Raw genomic sequence first — 17,996 nt, forward strand, 5'->3', positions numbered from 1 at the left:
TACACCCAAGTACTTTTTTGTATTTTTAGTAGAGATAGGGTTTCACCATGTTGGCTAGGCTGGTCTTGAACTCCTGATCTCATGATTTGCCCGCCTCGGCCTCCCAAAGTGCTGGGATTACAGGTGTGAGCCACTGTGCCTGGCCTTATTCAGATCTTTTACCCATTTTTTAAATTGGATTATTAGACTTTTTTCTAAGGAGCTGTTAGAGCTCCTTATATATTCTGGAGATTAATTCCTTGTCATATGGGTAGTTTGCAAATACTTTCTTCCATTTCTTCACTTTGTTGACAGTTTCTTTTGCTGTGCAGAAACTTTTAAAGCTTGATGTTAAAATCAATGTGCAAAAAACACAAGCATTCCTGTACACCAATAACAGACAGAGAGTCAAATCATGAGTGAACTCCCATTCACAATTGCTTCAAAGAGAATAAAATACCTAGGAATCCAACTTATAAGGGATGTGAAGGACCTCTTCAAGGAGAACTACAAACCACTGCTCAATGAAATAAAAGAGGACACAAACAAATGGAAGAATATTCCATGCTCATGGAGAGAAAGAATCAATATCATGAAAATGGCCATACAGCCCAAGGTAATTTATAGATTCAATGCCATCCCCATCAAGCACCAATGACTTTCTTTACAGAATTGGAAAAAACTACTTTAAAGTTCATATGGAACCAAAAAAGAGCCCGCATTGCCAAGACAATCCTAAGTCAAAAGAACAAAGCTGGAGGCATCACGCTACCCGACTTCAAACTATACTACAAGGCTACAGTAACCAAAACAGCATGATACTGGTACCAAAACAGAGATATAGACCAATGGAACAGAACAGAGCCCTCAGAAATAATACCACACATCTACAACCATCTGATCTTTGACAAACCTGACAAAAACAAGAAATGGGGAAAAGATTCCCTATTTAATAAATGGTACTGGGAAAAGTGGCTAGCCATATGTAGAAAGCTGAAACTGGATCCCTTCCTTACACCTTATACAAAAATTAATTCAAGATGGATTAAAGACTTAAATGTTAGACCTAAAACCATAAAAACCCTAGAAGAAAATCTAGGCAATACCACTCAGGATGTAGGCATGGGCAAGGACTTCTTGACTAAAACACCAAAAGCGATGGCAACAAAAGCCCAAATAGACAAATGGGATCTAATTAAACTAAAGTGCTTCTGCACAGCAAAAGAAACTACCATCAGAGTGAACAGGCAACCTACAGAATGGGAGAAAATTTTTATAATCTACCCATCTGACAAAGGGCTAATATCCAGAATCTACAAAGAACTTAAACACATTTACAAGAAAAAAATTAAACAGCCCCATCAAAAAGTGGGCAAAGGATATGAACAGATTTCTCAAAAGAAGACATTTATGCAGCCAACAGACACATGAAAAAATGCTCATCATCACTGGCCATCAGAGAAATGCAAATCAAAACCACAATGAGACATCATCTCATACCAGTTAGCATGGCAATCATTAAAAAGTCAGGAAATAACAGGTGCTGGAGAGGATGTGGAGAAATAGGAACACTTTTACACTGTTGGTGGGACTGTAAACTAGTTCACCCATTGTGGAAGACAGTGTGGTGATTCCTCAAGGATCTAGAACTAGAAATACCATTTGACCCAGCCATCCCATTACTGGGTATATACCCAAAGGATTATAAATCATGCTGCTATAAAGACACATGCACGTGTATGTTTATTGCAGTACTATTCACAATAGCAAAGACTTGGAACCAACCCAAATGTCCATCAGTGATAGACTGAATTAAGAAAATGTGACACATACACACCATAGAATACTATGCAGCCATAAAAAGGGATGAGTTCGTGTCCTTTTTAGGGACACAGATGAAGCTGGAAACATCATTCTGAGCAAACTATCGCAAGGACAGAAAACCAAATGCCACATGTTCTCACTCATAGGTGGGAATTGAACAATGAGAACGCTTGGATGCAGGGTGGGGGACATCACACACTGGGGCCTATCGTGGAGTGGGGGGAGGGGGAGGGATAGCATTAGGAGATATACCTAATGTAAATGATGAGTTAATGAGTGCAGGACACCAACGTGGCACATGTATACATATGTAACAAACCTGCACGTTGTGCACATGTACCCTAGAACTTAAAGTATAATTTTAAAAAATACAAAAATAAAAGATTAAAAAAAGCTCATGAATGAAACTAAGTTTTTATCTGATAAAATCATTCTAAAAAAAAAAAACTTGATGTTATCCCATCTGTCCATTTTTGCTTTGGTTGCCTGTGTTTGTGGGGTATTACTCAAGAAATCTTTGCCCACTCCAATGTCCTTGAGAGTTTCTCCAATATTTTCTTGTAGTAGTTTCATAGTTTGAGGTCTCAAAGTCTTTAATCCATTTTGACTTGATTTTTGTATATAGTGAGAGATAGGAGTCTAGTTTCATTCATCTGCATATGGATATCCAGTTTTTCCCAGCACAATTTATTGAAGGGATTGTCTTTTCCTTAATGTATATTCTTGGCTCTTTTGTCAAAAATTAGTTCACTGTAGATATATGAATTTATTTCTGGGTTCGCTGTTCTGTTCCACTCCTCTACGTGTCTGTTTTTATGCCAGTACTATGCTATTTGGGTTGCTATAGCTCTGTGGTATAGTTTGAAGTCAGGTAATATGATTCCTCCTGATTTATTCTTTTTGCTTAGGATAGCTTTAGCTACTCTGAGTCTTTTGCGGCTCCATGTAAATTTGAGAATTTTTTTCTATTTCTGTGAAGAATGTCATTGGTATTTTGATAGGTATTGCATTGAATCTGTAGATTGCTTTGGTTAGTACGAATATTCTTCCAATCTATGAACATGGAATATCTTTCATTTTTTTTTGTGGACTCTTCAATTTCTTGCGTCAACATTTTATAGTTTTCATGGTAGAGATCTTTCACTTCTTTGGTTAATTACTAGGTACTTTATTTTATTTTAAGCTATTGTTAACAGGATTACTTTCTTGATTTCTTTTTCAGATTGTTCACTGTTAGCATATAGAAATGCTGATTTTTGTATGATGATTTTGTATACTGTGACTTTGTTGAATTTGTTTATCAGTTCTAATGGTTTTTTGGTGGAGTCTTTAGGTTTTTCCAAATATAATAAGATAATCTGAAAACAAGGATAATTTGACTTTTTCCTTTCCAATTTGTATGCCATTTCTTTCTTTCTCTTGTCTGATTACATAGGACTTCCAGTATTATGTTGAAAAACAGTGGTAAAGTGGGCATCCTTGTGTTCCAGATCTTAGAGGAAAGGCTTTCAGTTTCTCCCTATTCAGCATGATACTAGCGGTTGGTCTATTGTATATGGCTTTTCTTATGTTGAGGTATGTTCCTTCTATACACAGTTTTTTGGGAATTTTTATCATGAAGGGATGTTGAATGTTATCAACTGCTTTTTCAGCATCAACTGAAATGATAATATGGTTTTTGTCCTTCATTCTGTAGATAAGACATATCACAGTGTTTGATTTGCATATGTTCAACCACCCTTGCATCCCTGGGATAAAATCCCACTTGATCATGATGGATGATCTTTTTAATCCAGTTTGCTAATATTTTGTTGAGGATTTTTACATCAACATTCATCAGAGATACTGGCCTGTAGCTTTCTTTTTTTGATGTACTTTTGTCTGGTTTTGGTATCAGGTAATACTGGCCTCGTAGAATGAGTTTGGAAATATTCCCTCCTCTTCTATTTTTCAGAGTAGTTTGAGTACGGTTGGTATTAGTTCTTCTTTAAGTGTTTGGTAGAATTCAGCAGTGAAGACTTCGAGTCCCAGGCTTTTCTTTGCTGGGAGACTTTTTATTATGGCTTCGATCTTGTTACGTGTTGTTCATCTGTTCAGGTTTTAGATTTCTTCAGGGTCCAATCTTGGTAGGATGCATGTGTATAGGAGTTTATCCATTTCTTCCAGATTTTCCAGTTTATTGGCATATAGCTGCTCATAGTAGCCACGAATGATCCTTTGAATTTCTGTGGTATCAGTTATAATGTCTCCTCTTTCATTTCTGATTTTATTTATTTGGGTCTTTTCTCTTGTTTTCTTAGTTAGCATGGCTGAAAGTTTCTAAATTCCTTCTCTGTGTTATGTTGAATTTCTTTGAGTTCCTCAAACAGCTTTTTTGAATTACCTGTCTGAAAGGTCACATGTCTCTGTTTCTCTATCCTGGTGCCTTATTTAGTTCCTTTGTGAGGTCATGTTTTCCTGGATGGTTTTGATACTTGTGGAAGTTCGTCAGTGTCTGGACATTGAAGAGTTAGGTATTTATTGTAGTCTTTGACATTTAGCCTTGTTTGTACCTGTCCTCCTTGGGAAGGCTTTCCATATATTCAAAAAAACTTGGGTGTTGTGATCTAAGCCATATCTGCATTACAGAGCACCCCAAGTGCAGTAATGCTATAGTTCTTGCAGACTCATAGAGGTACCACCTTTGTGGTCTTAAATAAGATCCAGAAGGATTCTCTGGATTACCAGGCAGAGACTTTTGTTCTCTTCCCTTACTTTCTCCCAAACAAACGGAGTCTCTATTTCTCTGTGCTGAGCTGCTTGGAGCTGGGGGTGGAGTCACACAAGTACCCTTGTGGCTACCATCACTGAGACTGCACTGGGCCAGACCTGAAGCCAGCACAGCACTGGATATTGCCCAAGGCCCACTGTGACTACTACCAGGCTACCACCTATTTTTGTTCAAGGCCCTAGTGCTCTACAATCAGCAGGTGGCAAAGGCAGCCAGGCACGTGTCCTTTCCCTTCAGGGTGACGAGTTCCCTCAGGCCCCATACAGGTCCACAGATGCCATCTGCTAGTTTGGCTCTCTTATTTTTATAGTTAGGAATAAGAATAGCATGCTATGTAATTCAACCTTCTATTTTCATTAGGTTTTTTCTGGAATGTTTTCACATTCTATTCTACACTATGTTCAAACAAACTGAAATCAGTATCATTATCACCATTTTACTGATTAGATAACTGATGTATGGAGAAGTAACACAACTTTCCCAAGGTCACATAAGGACACAATACACTAGAACCCAAATCTCCAGACTCCTCATCCAACATTTATTTATTTATTTTTATATTTATGTATTTATTTATTTTTGAGACAAAGTCTTGCTCTGTCACATAGGCTGGAGTGCAGTGGCACAACATCGGCTCATTGCAACTTCTGCCTCCCGGGTTCAAGCGATTCTCCTGTCTCAGCCTCCTGAGTAGCTGAGATTACAAGTGTGCGCCACCACGACTGGTTAATTTTTGTATTTTTAGTAGAGTCAGGGTTTCACCATGTTGGTCAGGTTGGTCTTGAATTCCTGACCTTGTGATTCGCCACCTCGGCCTCCCAAAGTGCTGGGATTACAGGCATGAGCCATCGCACCTGGCTCATCCAACATTTAATCTGCCACACACTTCTGCCTCTCTGCGGTGGTATATTTCATTTCTTCTCTCCAACACAACAGGCACAGGAAAAGAAAGGAGAATGTTCCCAAATTATCCCTGCCAATCATCACTCCTGAATTTTGTTAATTAAGTACATAGCAAACCAATGGGGGAAAATCACTGCACTTTCTCCTCGAAATAGCACAGAAGTGTCAGATTCTCCAACGACAATGTGAAGCACATTTTCTAGATTAAAGAAGAATTGGTATAGGGAATAATGCAGCCATGCTTCCTAACTGCCTAGAAGGTCCTGGTTTCATGTAATTTTATTCTTTTTATAAAAGGGATTTAATAATTTCTAATTAACCAATGTGCTGATTTCCTTCTTTCTTTCTTTCTTTCTTTCTTTAGAGAAGGGTCTCACTCTGTCCCGAAGGCTGGAGTGCAATGGCGCCATCTCGGCTCACTGCAACCTCCATCTCCTTGTTCAAGTGATCCTCTCACCTCAGCCTCCTGAGTAGCTGAGGCTACAGGCACATGCCACCACACCCAACTAATTTTTGTATTTTTGTAGAGATGGGGTTTTGCCATGTTGTCAAGGCTGGTCTTGAACTCCTAGGCTCAAGTGATCCACCTGTCTGGGCCTCCCAAAGTGCTGGGATTACAGGCATGAGTCTGGCCTTGATTTTTCAAATAAAATCATTCACAAGTAAATAAAAAACTTCTGTCAGACTATGTATTCTGAGTTTTGGCTTGGAAAAGAGGACTACAGTATCTTTAAGGACTTCTCTTCTTTGGGTGCAGGGGCTGGTTTTGGGAAAGTTGTAAAAGGTTGTCTTTGGTCTTGTTTTCAACCCTCTTAGCTGTACCTCTTCACCAGGTAAACATTTTTCCTACCTGGAATTTTCCCAGTGACTCACAGAGTCCATCCTATATTCCATTGCTAAAGACCTTGTTTTCAGCTGGTTGCAATTAAAGAAGCATAATGTATTATAGCTCTTGAGAATGGCTAGGGGAGAATGGGGTGACTTTTTTAAGCTTCGAAAGCCATAAAGAATCAAGCAATTGCAGGCACTAGGGGTAATGTTTTTACAGTGGGCTGAAGTGGCAGGGTGCATTCTGAGACCTCTCCAATTCACTTATGAAGGCAGCTACCCACTGGACAGGACTTTGTTACAAAGATTTCCTCCAGGACACAACAGCATTTTGATGGGACTAAGTATCAAAGCAGGCATATATTAGGAGGGTGGATAGCCTGTCAAAAATTGTAGAATTCAGACAGACCAGGGTTCAAATCCTAGCTATATCTTTTACTTGACAACCTCAGGAAAGGTTGTAGTGTTCTCTGGGTCTCAGTTTTCTTATACATATAAAATGGGGATAAAAATATCTACCAAGGACTGTAAAGAATAAATACATGAACTAGCAGAGTGACTGGCATATGGTGAGCGGTCAGAGACAGTTATTATTCACATGGATTAATAAATTTGAGAGAATCAAGATTAAGAGAATAAAAAGAGAAAACACTGGAGGGTGGAGGTAGCTCAGAGTATACTTATTACCTGCATTGTTAAATCTCAAAACTTAAGATCTAATGCAAATAACTTGGAGAAATAGTGTGCCAATGTTCATCCACTTGAAGTCTTTCTGCAATGTGGCATACAGAAAGGGTGCCCACATGTTCTTATATGCTTGCAACAGCTCCCATTTGCCCAATTATATAAGCAACGCAGTCTTATTTTATGCCTGTTGTCAGATTATAATTGTGAATAATGCCCTCTTTTAAAGTACTGAGATTTGAACAATGAGTTTCACAGTCACCTACACATAGAGAATGTCTTTTTAGGCTCAGCGTGGTGGCTTATGCCTGTAATCCCAGCACTGTGGGAGGGTGAGGCGGGCAGATCACTTCAGGTCAGGAGTTTGAGACCAGTCGGGCCAACATGGTGAAACTCCATCTCCACTAAAAATACAAAAAGTTAGCTGGGTGTGGTGGCACATGTGGGAGGCTGAGGCGGGGGAATTACTTGAACCCGGGAGGCGGAGGTTGCAGTGAGCTGAGATCATGCCGCTGCACTTCAGCCTGGGTGACAGAGTGAGACTCTGTCTCAAAAAAAAAAAAAAAAAAAAGAAAGAAAAAAAAAGGAAGTCTTTTTATTTTAATGGAACATTTTACTATTTACTAGTAGCTGCTGGGTTTTTTACTTAAATCTTAAAACTCCAGCTGTCCAGATCCCTGACATCCCCAAAGCCTATAAATTCAATTATGAAAATACCTGCTTCAAAATGCTTTCCATCACATACTTTTGTAGGGACATCTCCAGTTCAGGATCAGGCTTCAGCGTGCACGCAAGCCTCAGGAGGTCTAAGAAGGCAGAAGGAGGGCGCAGGCTCAGAGAGGGAAGTTTGGCTCTGCAGTGCTAGCCAGAGGAGTCTCCCAGTCCCTATTCTCTTGGGCATTGGGCCGTCCTGTCTTTACAGTTGTCAGGAGACTCTGGGACACCTAGGGGCCAGGTATGGTGGCTCACGCCTGTAATCCCAGCACTTTGGGAGGCCGAAGAGGGTGGACCACGAGGTCAGGAGATTGAGATCATCCTGGCTAACACGGGGAAACCCTGTCTCTACTAAAAATGCAAAAAATGAGCCAGGCGTGGTGGCGGGGGCCTGTAGTCCCAGCTACTCGGGAGGCTGAGGCAGGAGAATGACGTGAACCCGGGAGGCGGAGCTTGCAGTGAGCCAAGATTGTGCCACTGCACTCCAGCCTGGGCGACAGAGTGCGACTCCGTCTCAGAAAAAAAAAAAGAAATTGGAAGGAAACTAAGCAAAGATTACTGAAAATAGGTGATTTGAGAAGTAAAGGCAAAACTGGAAAAGAATAATACTCTTGAACCCAAGGAAAAAGGAGAAGGTAGTGTCCAAGAAGAGTGTAAGCTACGGTCAACCACCTAGGATGAGGCCTGAGAAGAGGTCACCTGGTTTGGCAAATTAATGGTCCTTGGTGGCCTTGACATAAACAGTCTCAGTAGACAGCAGAGGACCAGGGCAGAAGATAGATGGCAACGGTGCAAGATTGAAGAGCAGGTGAGCATAGACATCAAGGTGATTGCAATCAATATTTATTGGATGAATAAATAAAGAAGGGGATACGAGAACAGGTATAAATACATTTACAGATTACTTTTCTGAGAAGTTTATTGGTGAAGGTTAGGAGGGGAAAGCAGCACACAAAGAAGCTTTACTTTTTCTTTTATCCTAGGGGATACTTATTAATGTTTGATGGATGAGGGAAAGGAGTCAGTGCCTAGGGAGAGGTGGAGGGTATGGGGAGTGTCATACTTAGAACTGCTGTCCCAGAGAATGAGAAGTAGGTACCCTTTGTGTGCTGATAAGGACCAGGAGCTGTGTTGAGGAGCTCACCCACTAGTAATGAAGCTATTGGCATTGGTATAAGACCCTACTGACCACTGGTAGAGGCGAAGGCGTTTTTCCATGGTGGGTACTTACTTTTGTGCTTACCAGAAGGATAATAATTCATGAAGGTCATACACTTTGTGAAAAATTCATCAAAATTAAAAGAAGAGGGTGGTTTTAAGAAGTTAACCTAAAAAAAAGAAAATGAGAAGTTTTTAGTTATTCTGAGAACCGTTTAATCCTTCGGAGTATAATTTCTCTGCAGAAAGTCAGAGAGTATGCTTTTGACTGCACAGTGATTGGCACACTTAAAACACCAAAAATCTTTTGTAAAATTGAAATTTTAAATTAAAAATTTAAAAAGTCTTTCCAATTACAGTATTCACTCAGATCTCAATGTTTGGTATATGCACAGAGAGGGTCATTCCAAGGGGGACTACTCTTATACTTTTCCACCCTTAGAACTTTTTCCTGCTTTTTTTCTTTCATAACATTTTAATTCAAATAAAACCTGGTTAAACTGCACACCATTTCATTCTCATAAGTGTTAAAGGACAGGGGCTGATGGCCAAAAAGAAATTAGGAGCATCACCAGTCATAAGACATCAAGATCATGAGACGCATGTGATGACACACTGAGAATGGCACGACCTCACTTTTGTGGTATTCTTGCAAAAAAAAAAAAAAAAGCATAAACTTAGTCCAATAAAGAGAAAACATCAGGCCTGTAATCCCAGCATTTTGGGAGGCTGAGGTGGGCAGATTGCTTGAGTTCAGGAGTTTGAGACCAGCCTGGGTAACAATGGTGAAATCCTGTCTCTACCAAAAATACAAAAAAAAAAAAAAAAATTAGCCAGGCGTAGTGGCACAGGTCTGTGGTCCCAGTTACTCAGGAAGCTGTGGTGGGAGAATTGCTTGGGACTGGGAGTTAGAGGTCACAGTGAGCTGAGATCATGCCGCTGCACTCCCCGCTGGGTGACAGACTCCACCTCAAAAAAAAAAAAATATATATATATATATATATAGAGAGAGAGAGAGAGAGAGAGAGAGAAAGAGAGAGAGAGAGAGAGAGAAAGAGAGAGAGAGAGAGAGAGAAAGAGAGACAGAGAGAGAGAGAGAAAGAGAAAACATCAGGCAAAACTAAACAGAGAGATGTTTGACAAAATAACTGACAACTCTCAAGTGTCAAGGTCATAAAAGACAAGGAAAGACTGAAGTGCTATTACAGACTGCAGGAGACTAAGCAAAAATAACAAAATGTAATGTGAGATCATGCATACAGTCCTGGAACATTCCACTAACGACCACAGTGGGAAAACTGGTGACATTCAAATAAGGTCTTTAGTGAGTAGTATTGTACCAATGTTAATTTCCTGGTTTTGACTATTGCACTCTTGTTATGAAAGATGTTAACATTAGGGAAGGTAGGTGAGGGATATATGGAAACTCTTATTTTTTCAACTTTTCTGTAAGTCTAACATGAATTCAAAGTTAAAACAATTTTTAAAGGTTATAAAGAATGATTGAAGAGAGGCTGGGCACGGTGGCTCACACCTATAATCCCAGCACTTTGGGAGGCTGAGGCGGGTGGATCACAAAGTCAGGAGTTCAAGACCAGCCTGGCCAAGATGGTGAAACCCCGTCTCTACTAAAAATACAAAAAATTAGCTGGGCGTGGTAGCGGGCATCTGTAATCCCAGCTACTCAGGAGGCTGAGGTAGGGAATTGCTTGAACATGGGAGGCGGAGGTTGCAGTGAACCGAGATCGCGCCATTGCACTCCAGCCTGGGCAACAGAGCGAGACTCTGTCTAAAAAAAAAAAAAAAAAAGAATGATTGAAGAGGATGGGAATGGGCTATTGCTATGAGCCAGCTACGCCATGCAGGCTGGGTATGTCTTGCTGGAAGAGTGAGGAGGCGGTGGTGGTGGTGAGGGTTGTAGGCTGATGCATGAGTGTGGGAGTGCCTCCCATCTTGGCCAGCATCTGCACAGATTCTTTGTCTTTTCTTTCTTTCTGCCGTGTAGTCCCGTTCCTTTGGTTCATCTAGCAGCACATCTTTCTTCCACTTTCTTTTTTTTTTTTTTTGAGACGGAGTCTCACTCTGTCACCCAGGCTGGAGTGCAGTGGCCAGATCTCAGCTCACTGCAAGCTTCGCTTCCCGGTTTTACGCCATTCTCCTGCCTCAGCCTCCCGAGTAGCTGCGACTACAGGTACCCGCCACCTCATCCGGCTAGTTTTTTGTATTTTTTAGTAGAGACGGGGTTTCACTGTGTTAGCCAGGATGGTCTCGATCTCCTGACCTCGTGATCCGCCCGTCTCGGCCTCCCAAAGTGCTGGGATTACAGGCTTGAGCCACCGCGCCTGGCCTTTCTTCCACTTTCATACCCTCAAAGCACAGCTTTTCTAATTGGCCATATCCCAGGGACAGTTCTGCTTATAGTCAATCTGCAACTTAACCACAATGTTTTCTACTAGGCAGAGCCACAGGAAAAGTCTCGCTTCTATCACTGAACTTCGCCACACTTGCTCAACTCCAATCTTTACCCTCAGTGATCCCTCACCCTGGGTTAGGAGGGTGTTGGGTAAAGAAAGTGAGAATCAATGACAGCCTTTAAAACTATTCCCCTCTGCTCCCGGGTGAACTGGCAGACCCTTCTGGTTCCTTAAGCTAGGTCACTAGCCCCTCAAAAGGCCTCAATCCCCAAATTCCATATCCTCAGTTACCCACAAAGAAGCCTAATCATTTCCTCCTCAAGCTAACCAGCCTTGGCTCCTCCCAGAGGAGCTGCCTCGGACTAAAGTGTCCTTAGCCTAACCCAGACTGACGCCATCCCAATCTCCAACCCAGGAGCTTTATGAAACCAGCGTGCCCAGCGACTGTTCTGGCAGGGTGCCTCTGTTACAGGCTGGCAGAACTTTTCTGCCAGTAGCGGCATCACACCCACCTTAACCGCTCTCTGATCTGGAATGCTCTCAGTTTCAATCATGCTCCGGTCACAAAGCTGCCAGCAGTTTGGTGACAGAATAACATCATTCATCTGAGCCATGTTCTGTGCAAGACGCACATCGTCCACTGCCTGACCAATCACCAGAAAGTGGCTGTGTGTTTCATCTCCAAAGACCAACATGCTGATGTGGCCAGCAGCCAGTCCTGGCAAGAAGGCAAGGAACAGGTTTGCACAAGAAGTTCTGGATTATTTCCCAGCAGCACAGGTTCTTGGAAAAATCTTAATCTTTGTGGGACTATACTATCTCAGAGCAAAATCTCACTTCTAAAACTTTACATAGGAATTATGGCATACCTCTTTTGGGCTCGGGCCTTCCAAAACTCCCCTTCTTCCAAAGCTAGAAAGTTCTACCACCAATTTTTGCCTGTCTGTAACATTTTTCTCCCTACATGGTCCTACCAGTCCCCAAAGGTATTTTTACCTTTTCTTCAATTATGTATACTTAAGGGCAACAGGGAATACTTTTAATAATTCTTATTTTGGGATAATTTGCATTTTAGCAGAGATTGAAGCTGTAACTAAAAATAATCCCTTAGGGTCGAATTTTAGACAACAGAGGGTGGGGAAAAGAAGTACGCATTTGACAGTTACACATCCCATCCCAACAACAGTTTCTCTCATTGTTTTTAAGTTGGTAAATGAAAGTTTTGGTACCCGAGTGACAGAAGACGTCTAACTGTATAACACGATACGTACACAAAATATATGTATAAATGAACTATAAGTGACACACATTTCTTTTAAGTGACTGTAATACAATCAAAGTTTATTTTTTATCTTCGCTCTCTGCTGTATTGATTTGTCAAGGCTGATTTCCCCCTGATACTACATACAGTTTGTTTTCTATCTGAAACACACTGATGTTCGGACTTACTCTAAAAAAAGGTGCTGGGACCCACCTCTCTAACAGCCAATCAGCATGCAAGAGGGGGCTGGGTTCCCATCCTTCTCAAGAAGGATAACACATCAGACTCCTTGGTGCTAACTTAGAAAAAATATTCAGTATTATATAACTTTGATTTTTTTTTCCAACAAAATATTTAACTTCTTTGGATTTTTTTTTTTTTTTTTTTTTTTGAGATGGAGTTTCACGCTTGTAGCCCAGGCTGGAGTGCAATGGCGCCATCTTGGCTCACTGCAACCTCTGCCTCGTGGATTCAAGTGATCCTCCTGCCTCAGCCTCCCGAGTAGCTGAGATTACAGGCACCCGCCATCACGCCTGGCTAATTTTTGTATTTTAGTAGAGATGGGGTTTCACCATGTTGGTCAGGCTGGTCTCAAACTCCCAACCTCAGGTGATCTACCCACCTTGGCCTCCCAAAGTGCTGGGATTACAGGTATGAGCCACTGCACTCGGCCTTATTTGGAAATTTTTAACAATATCGAAAGTGGGCCTAGGTTGAAGAAGGCTGAGAAACAGTTAATTGTGTAACTGCTGATGATCCCACCAGGTACGACATGTGAGAATTCTAAGTTTTGCAAAGTTTAGTTAGGCAGAAGCTAACACTAACAGCACCAACCATAACTCTAGCTGTTACTCATTACTTATACCTCTCAGAATCTCGTTTTTCATCTTTGAAATGGATACAATGATGCCTATATCTCAGGACTGTGATATAATGTGGGTAATATTTGCACATGCATAGTGTGTAATGTCTGCAATGTAATAAGGAAGTATGTGTGATTGTTACTATAAGTATAACCTTAAGAAGCCTTGTATAAAGCTGGAGCTGTGCTGCAGGCTGACCTGTTAAGCTTTTCCTGCACATCATTCTTATGAGGTAGGGGGTGACCAATCTCATGCCATTGCTGAAACTATGTGATGGCAAGCTAGTCTCTATTTTGTTTTATACTGTACAACCTTGACAAGCAGCAAGATGGAATAATAATAAAAGCAGTAGCAGTAACAAAGACTATTTTGTTGAGTGGTTCCTATGCATCAACTACCATGCCAACTAATTTACTTTTTGTAATAGCTTATTAGATAGATATTATGTAGCCCAAATTCTCTCAACTGGTATGTGAGGAAGCCAGAATTCACATTCTGATTGTCCTGATTCCAAAGTCCAGGGCATCATGGGGCTGAGCCACCATGTTCTACTACTTCTCTTTGGGAGGGAGAGATGCCCCAGGAGTCAAGACCCCTATCCCAACTGCCATAGGATTTATTCCTTCTCAAATGCTTACCTATCTTGACTCGGATGTCTAGGCCTTCTTCAGACTCCTGGGTCTCAAACAATCCATGGATCTCCAGGCTACATTTAATTGCCACTGTGATAATGTTTTTCAGCTGCTTTCGCTCCACCCTCCACAGGGCTAGCAGTGCATCACCTTCAGAGAGAGACATGCCGCGGGCTTTTGACCTGCCCTGGGGATCAATCTATTTTGTATGAGATCTGTATAGAAACTTACTCATCAAGCATTCCTCAGCCTATCTCCTGGCCACTGCCTTCTCTAGGATGCCTCCTTTGTCCCCAGCACAGAAGCACAGGCATCTCAGCATTCCTTTCTTACCCCTCCTATCTTAGTAAGCCCCCATACCTGCAAACTTCAGGATGTCTCCTCCAAAAATCAACACTTCTGAGAAAAAACAACAACAACAACAAATTAAATCAAACACTGATTCCTTAAAAGCAGTTAAAAAAAATCATTCTTTGTTAGTGGAATAAAAACTAGGTTAAAAGAACAGTGATTCAGAGAATAGACTTATACTAAAGATCTCATCCCAGACAAGCCACTTAACCCATTTGAGTCTGTTTCCTCAAGTGGAGAATGAATACGTGGAACCAGTGTACGTCTATGCTCCATTTCTGTGAATGGGGAAAGAAAGGAGAAAGACATGTAGGGTTTCTGATGAGGTCTGAAGATAGCTGCCCTCTGATGAGGTCTGAAGACAGTTGCCCTCCTCCCACGATAATGGAATGCTTTTAATTAATTTATTGATCAATATATGTTATAGGCTGGGGCTTGCGTAAGCATGGGTGGGTGGATGAATGACAGGACTCCACAGAAACTAGGAGTCAGGGAATGGGAAAATCACAACCATAGTCACTTGCATTTTTGGTTATTACTAACTTTGTATTTTGTTTATTTAGACTGTATGGCGTAAATGGCCATTCTCTCTTTTCGTTATGCATCATCATGGATTGGCTAAGCACCTGTTGTGCCAAGCCAGATGCAGAAAGGAATCAACCATAGTTCCTGCTTTTATGAAGCATTAAATTTTGTCTAGTGGGTAACATCAAGATATTACTAAGGAACTCAGAGCCTGATAAAACACTAGGCCAGGAGTTTGCCATAACAGAGTAAACCGTTGTCTTCAAGAATAGTTGGAATTAACAATGCAAACAAGATGGCAGGCAGAGGTTGACAAGGGAACTAAAGTTTTCAGTTTACTCTAAATGCTTCAGCATCCATCATTAGGAGACAAATTAATTGAGAAGTTAATTATAAATCATTTATCTACTCATACAACAATCTCTTAATGACTATCTTTGGGTTATATAGATGCTGGCTTTTAAAAATACTTGGATAGGCCAGGCGCGGTGGCTTACGCCTATAATCCCAGCACTTTGGGAGGCCAAAGCAGGAGGATCACCTGAGGTCAGGAGTTCGAGACCAGCCTGTCCAACATGGTAAAACCCCATCTCTACTAAAAAAAAAATACAAAATTGCTGGGCATGGTGGCACACGCCTGTAATCCCAGCTACTTGGGTGGCTGAGGCAGGAGAATTGCTTGAACCTGGGAGGCAGAGGTTGCAGTGAGCCGAGATCATGCCACTGCACTCCAGCCTGGGAGACAGAGTGAGACTCTGGTTCAAAAAATAAATAAATAAATAAATAAAAATAGCTGGGCACCGTTGGCTCTTGCCTGTAATCCCAGCACTTTGGGGGGCTGCTGAGGCGGGTGGATCACTTGAGGTCAGAAGTTTGAGACCAGCCTGGCCAACATGGTGAGACCCCATCTCTACTAAAAATACAACAAGTAGTCGGGCGTGGGGGTGGGCGCCTGTAATCCTAGCTACTCAGGAGGCTGAGGCATGAGAATTGCTTGAACCCAGGAGGTGAAGGTTGCAGTGAGCCAAGATTGTGCCACTGCATTCCAGCCTGGGCGACAGAGCAAGACTCTGTCTCTAAATAAATAAATAAATAAAAATAAATACTTGGATATGTCATATAGTTAAAAGTATTACTACTACAGTTCTTTTAAAAGCAGTTTATAATTCAGCCCTCTAACACAAAATATCCCTTCCCTCAAATAGTCTGTATTAGTGAGGTTTGATTACATTTATTTCTCCAATTATACTATATCATATTTCAAAAAAGACTGGTTTTATACACATTTCATGGGGAAGAGGAGGAGTGCTAAGCAATTGTACTCTATCAGGTTATAATTGACAACTACAGAAAAAACAATGAACTGAAATATTCTCAAGTCAGAAACCTATGGGAACACTTACTCTCCACTATTGCACTGATGTGGTAGTTGAGGATCTCCACCAACTGCTCAGCCCCTCTGTCCATGTACATGGCACTGCTGAACTTCTCAGTCATTGCAGTAAAACCTGGAATAAATGTGCAGCTGGTTTCTTTGGCTGCTTGGGGAAATCAAACAGAGCCAGAAGAGGACTACCCAGGAAGGCAGTGAGCCTCAGCTTTTTTTTTTTTTTTTCAAGACAGAGTCTCGCTCTGTAGCCTAGGTTGGATTGCAGTGGCGTGATCTCGGCTCACTGCAACCTCTGCCTATTGGGTTCAAGCAATTCTCCTGCCTCCCCCTCCCAAGTAGCTGGGACCACAGGCATGCGCCACTATGTTTGGCTCATTTTTGTATTTTTAGTAGGGACGGGGTTTCACTGCATTAGCCAGGATGGTCTCGAACTCCTGAGCTTGTGATCTGCCTGCCTCAGCCTCCAAAAGTGCTGGGATTGCAGGCGTGAGCCACCACGCCTGGTGGCCTCAGCTTTTAAAAACAGGCAGAGTTTCTTCTTAGGGATCTTTGTGGCTGGTCAAGTGTCAGACATGCAGCCTCCTCTATCTATTATTTTAGGGGCCAGGAAAAGGCTCCAGATATATCTTTCTTCCGAATTCTCTACTGTACAGTGATAACTGCAACCTCTTTAACTGGGAATAAAATTTTCAGTCCGTGGTAACAAAATCACACACATTTCAAACACTTCTGAAGAGGTGGCAAGTTTATTAGTAAGATGTAAACATCATCTAGGGAGATCATTTCCTGAGGTCAGTTTTGACTGGAATGTGTGTGGGGCTTGGGGCTGGGGAGGATGAGTCAGTGAAGTTGGGGAAGAGACACAGGAGCAAAGAATGGAACTTGAGAATCTTAAAGATATGCCCATGACTGGCAGTGCTGGGTAAGGGAGGATGAGAGAGAGCCAGGGCCACAAACTATTTCCTCCCTCTTGTGTTCTCAATGGAGCATATCTGCTGTGACAGCCCAGGGCCTCCAGAATGGCCTCCCTACTCTGCAGTCAAGCTCTGCATGTGACTTCCCACGTGAGCCTGTTGCTCATCCATATTAAACAAACATCCCTTTTGCACTTGCCTGAAATATCAACAAACATCAGGACTCCATCAAAATAATCTATAAAGGGTCGCTCTGGGGAGAAATGTCCATAGACAATGAGGTCTGGTAAATGAGCTGCTATTCTGACTATGGGCCAGTCCTGGAATTCTTCTCTTGGAGTGTTCATGTTCAAGACAAATGTTCAGGATTTTATGGTGACAGGAAGCAGTCTCCAAATAGGTCTTCTAAAAAGAAAATTGAAATAGAGGAAATCTGATATATTCATTTGCTCATTTTCCTATTGCTCTTTCTCCATTTGTTTTGTTCTAACCTGTGGCCTGCTTATAGTGGTGAAAATGCCAGAGTTGTTGAGCCAAACTCCAAAACGGCCAGTTTCTATACAGAGGAAGAACCCTCCCACCCTGAACAGCTGTTGCAAAAGTGAGCACCATTACAAAGAGGCTGGGGTGAAAGAGGGTAGCTGAACGCCTCCACTCATTTGCCAGAAGGGGTAGGCCCTTGCAGGGCAAGTAGAGCTAAATAGGGCTGTTAGCTCTATTCACTCAGGCCAGACTTCTTTTTCTTCTGTCCTCATGTTTCCTTTTCCCCTCTCTCTACCTTGGTCT

General features: G+C 41.8%; 1 protein-coding gene across 7 annotated transcripts in view; it reads right to left on the reverse strand.

Annotated features, from left to right (window-relative positions):
- The window catches only part of ADCY10 (adenylate cyclase 10), a 90,151-nt gene extending 72,451 nt beyond the window's left edge, over window positions 1-17,700 (reverse strand). For 3 of the 7 annotated variants that reach the window (XR_012418922.1, XR_012418934.1, XM_065531669.2), the window contains exons 1-6: window positions 16,310-16,463; window positions 14,391-14,429; window positions 14,037-14,180; window positions 11,787-11,992; window positions 8,934-9,030; window positions 7,706-7,794 (exon numbers count right to left, since the gene is read on the reverse strand). Coding sequence is in view for 3 of the 7 variants with exons in the window: in XM_065531669.2 (XP_065387741.1) it covers window positions 7,706-7,794; window positions 8,934-9,030; window positions 11,787-11,992; window positions 14,037-14,180; window positions 14,391-14,429; window positions 16,310-16,403 (669 nt within the window). In the remaining 4 variants the exon portion in view is untranslated. Of the gene's footprint in view, window positions 1-7,705; window positions 7,795-8,933; window positions 9,046-11,786; window positions 11,993-14,036; window positions 14,218-14,390; window positions 14,430-16,309; window positions 16,464-17,409 lie in introns of those variants that run through there. The other 4 variants (XM_065531682.2, XM_005539901.5, XM_074004111.1 and 1 more) reach the window with 4 other exon arrangements.
- Between the last annotated feature and the right edge of the window lie 296 nt (window positions 17,701-17,996).

This window comes from Macaca fascicularis, chromosome 1 (assembly GCF_037993035.2).
Source record: "Macaca fascicularis isolate 582-1 chromosome 1, T2T-MFA8v1.1".
Lineage (NCBI taxonomy): Eukaryota > Metazoa > Chordata > Mammalia > Primates > Cercopithecidae > Macaca > Macaca fascicularis.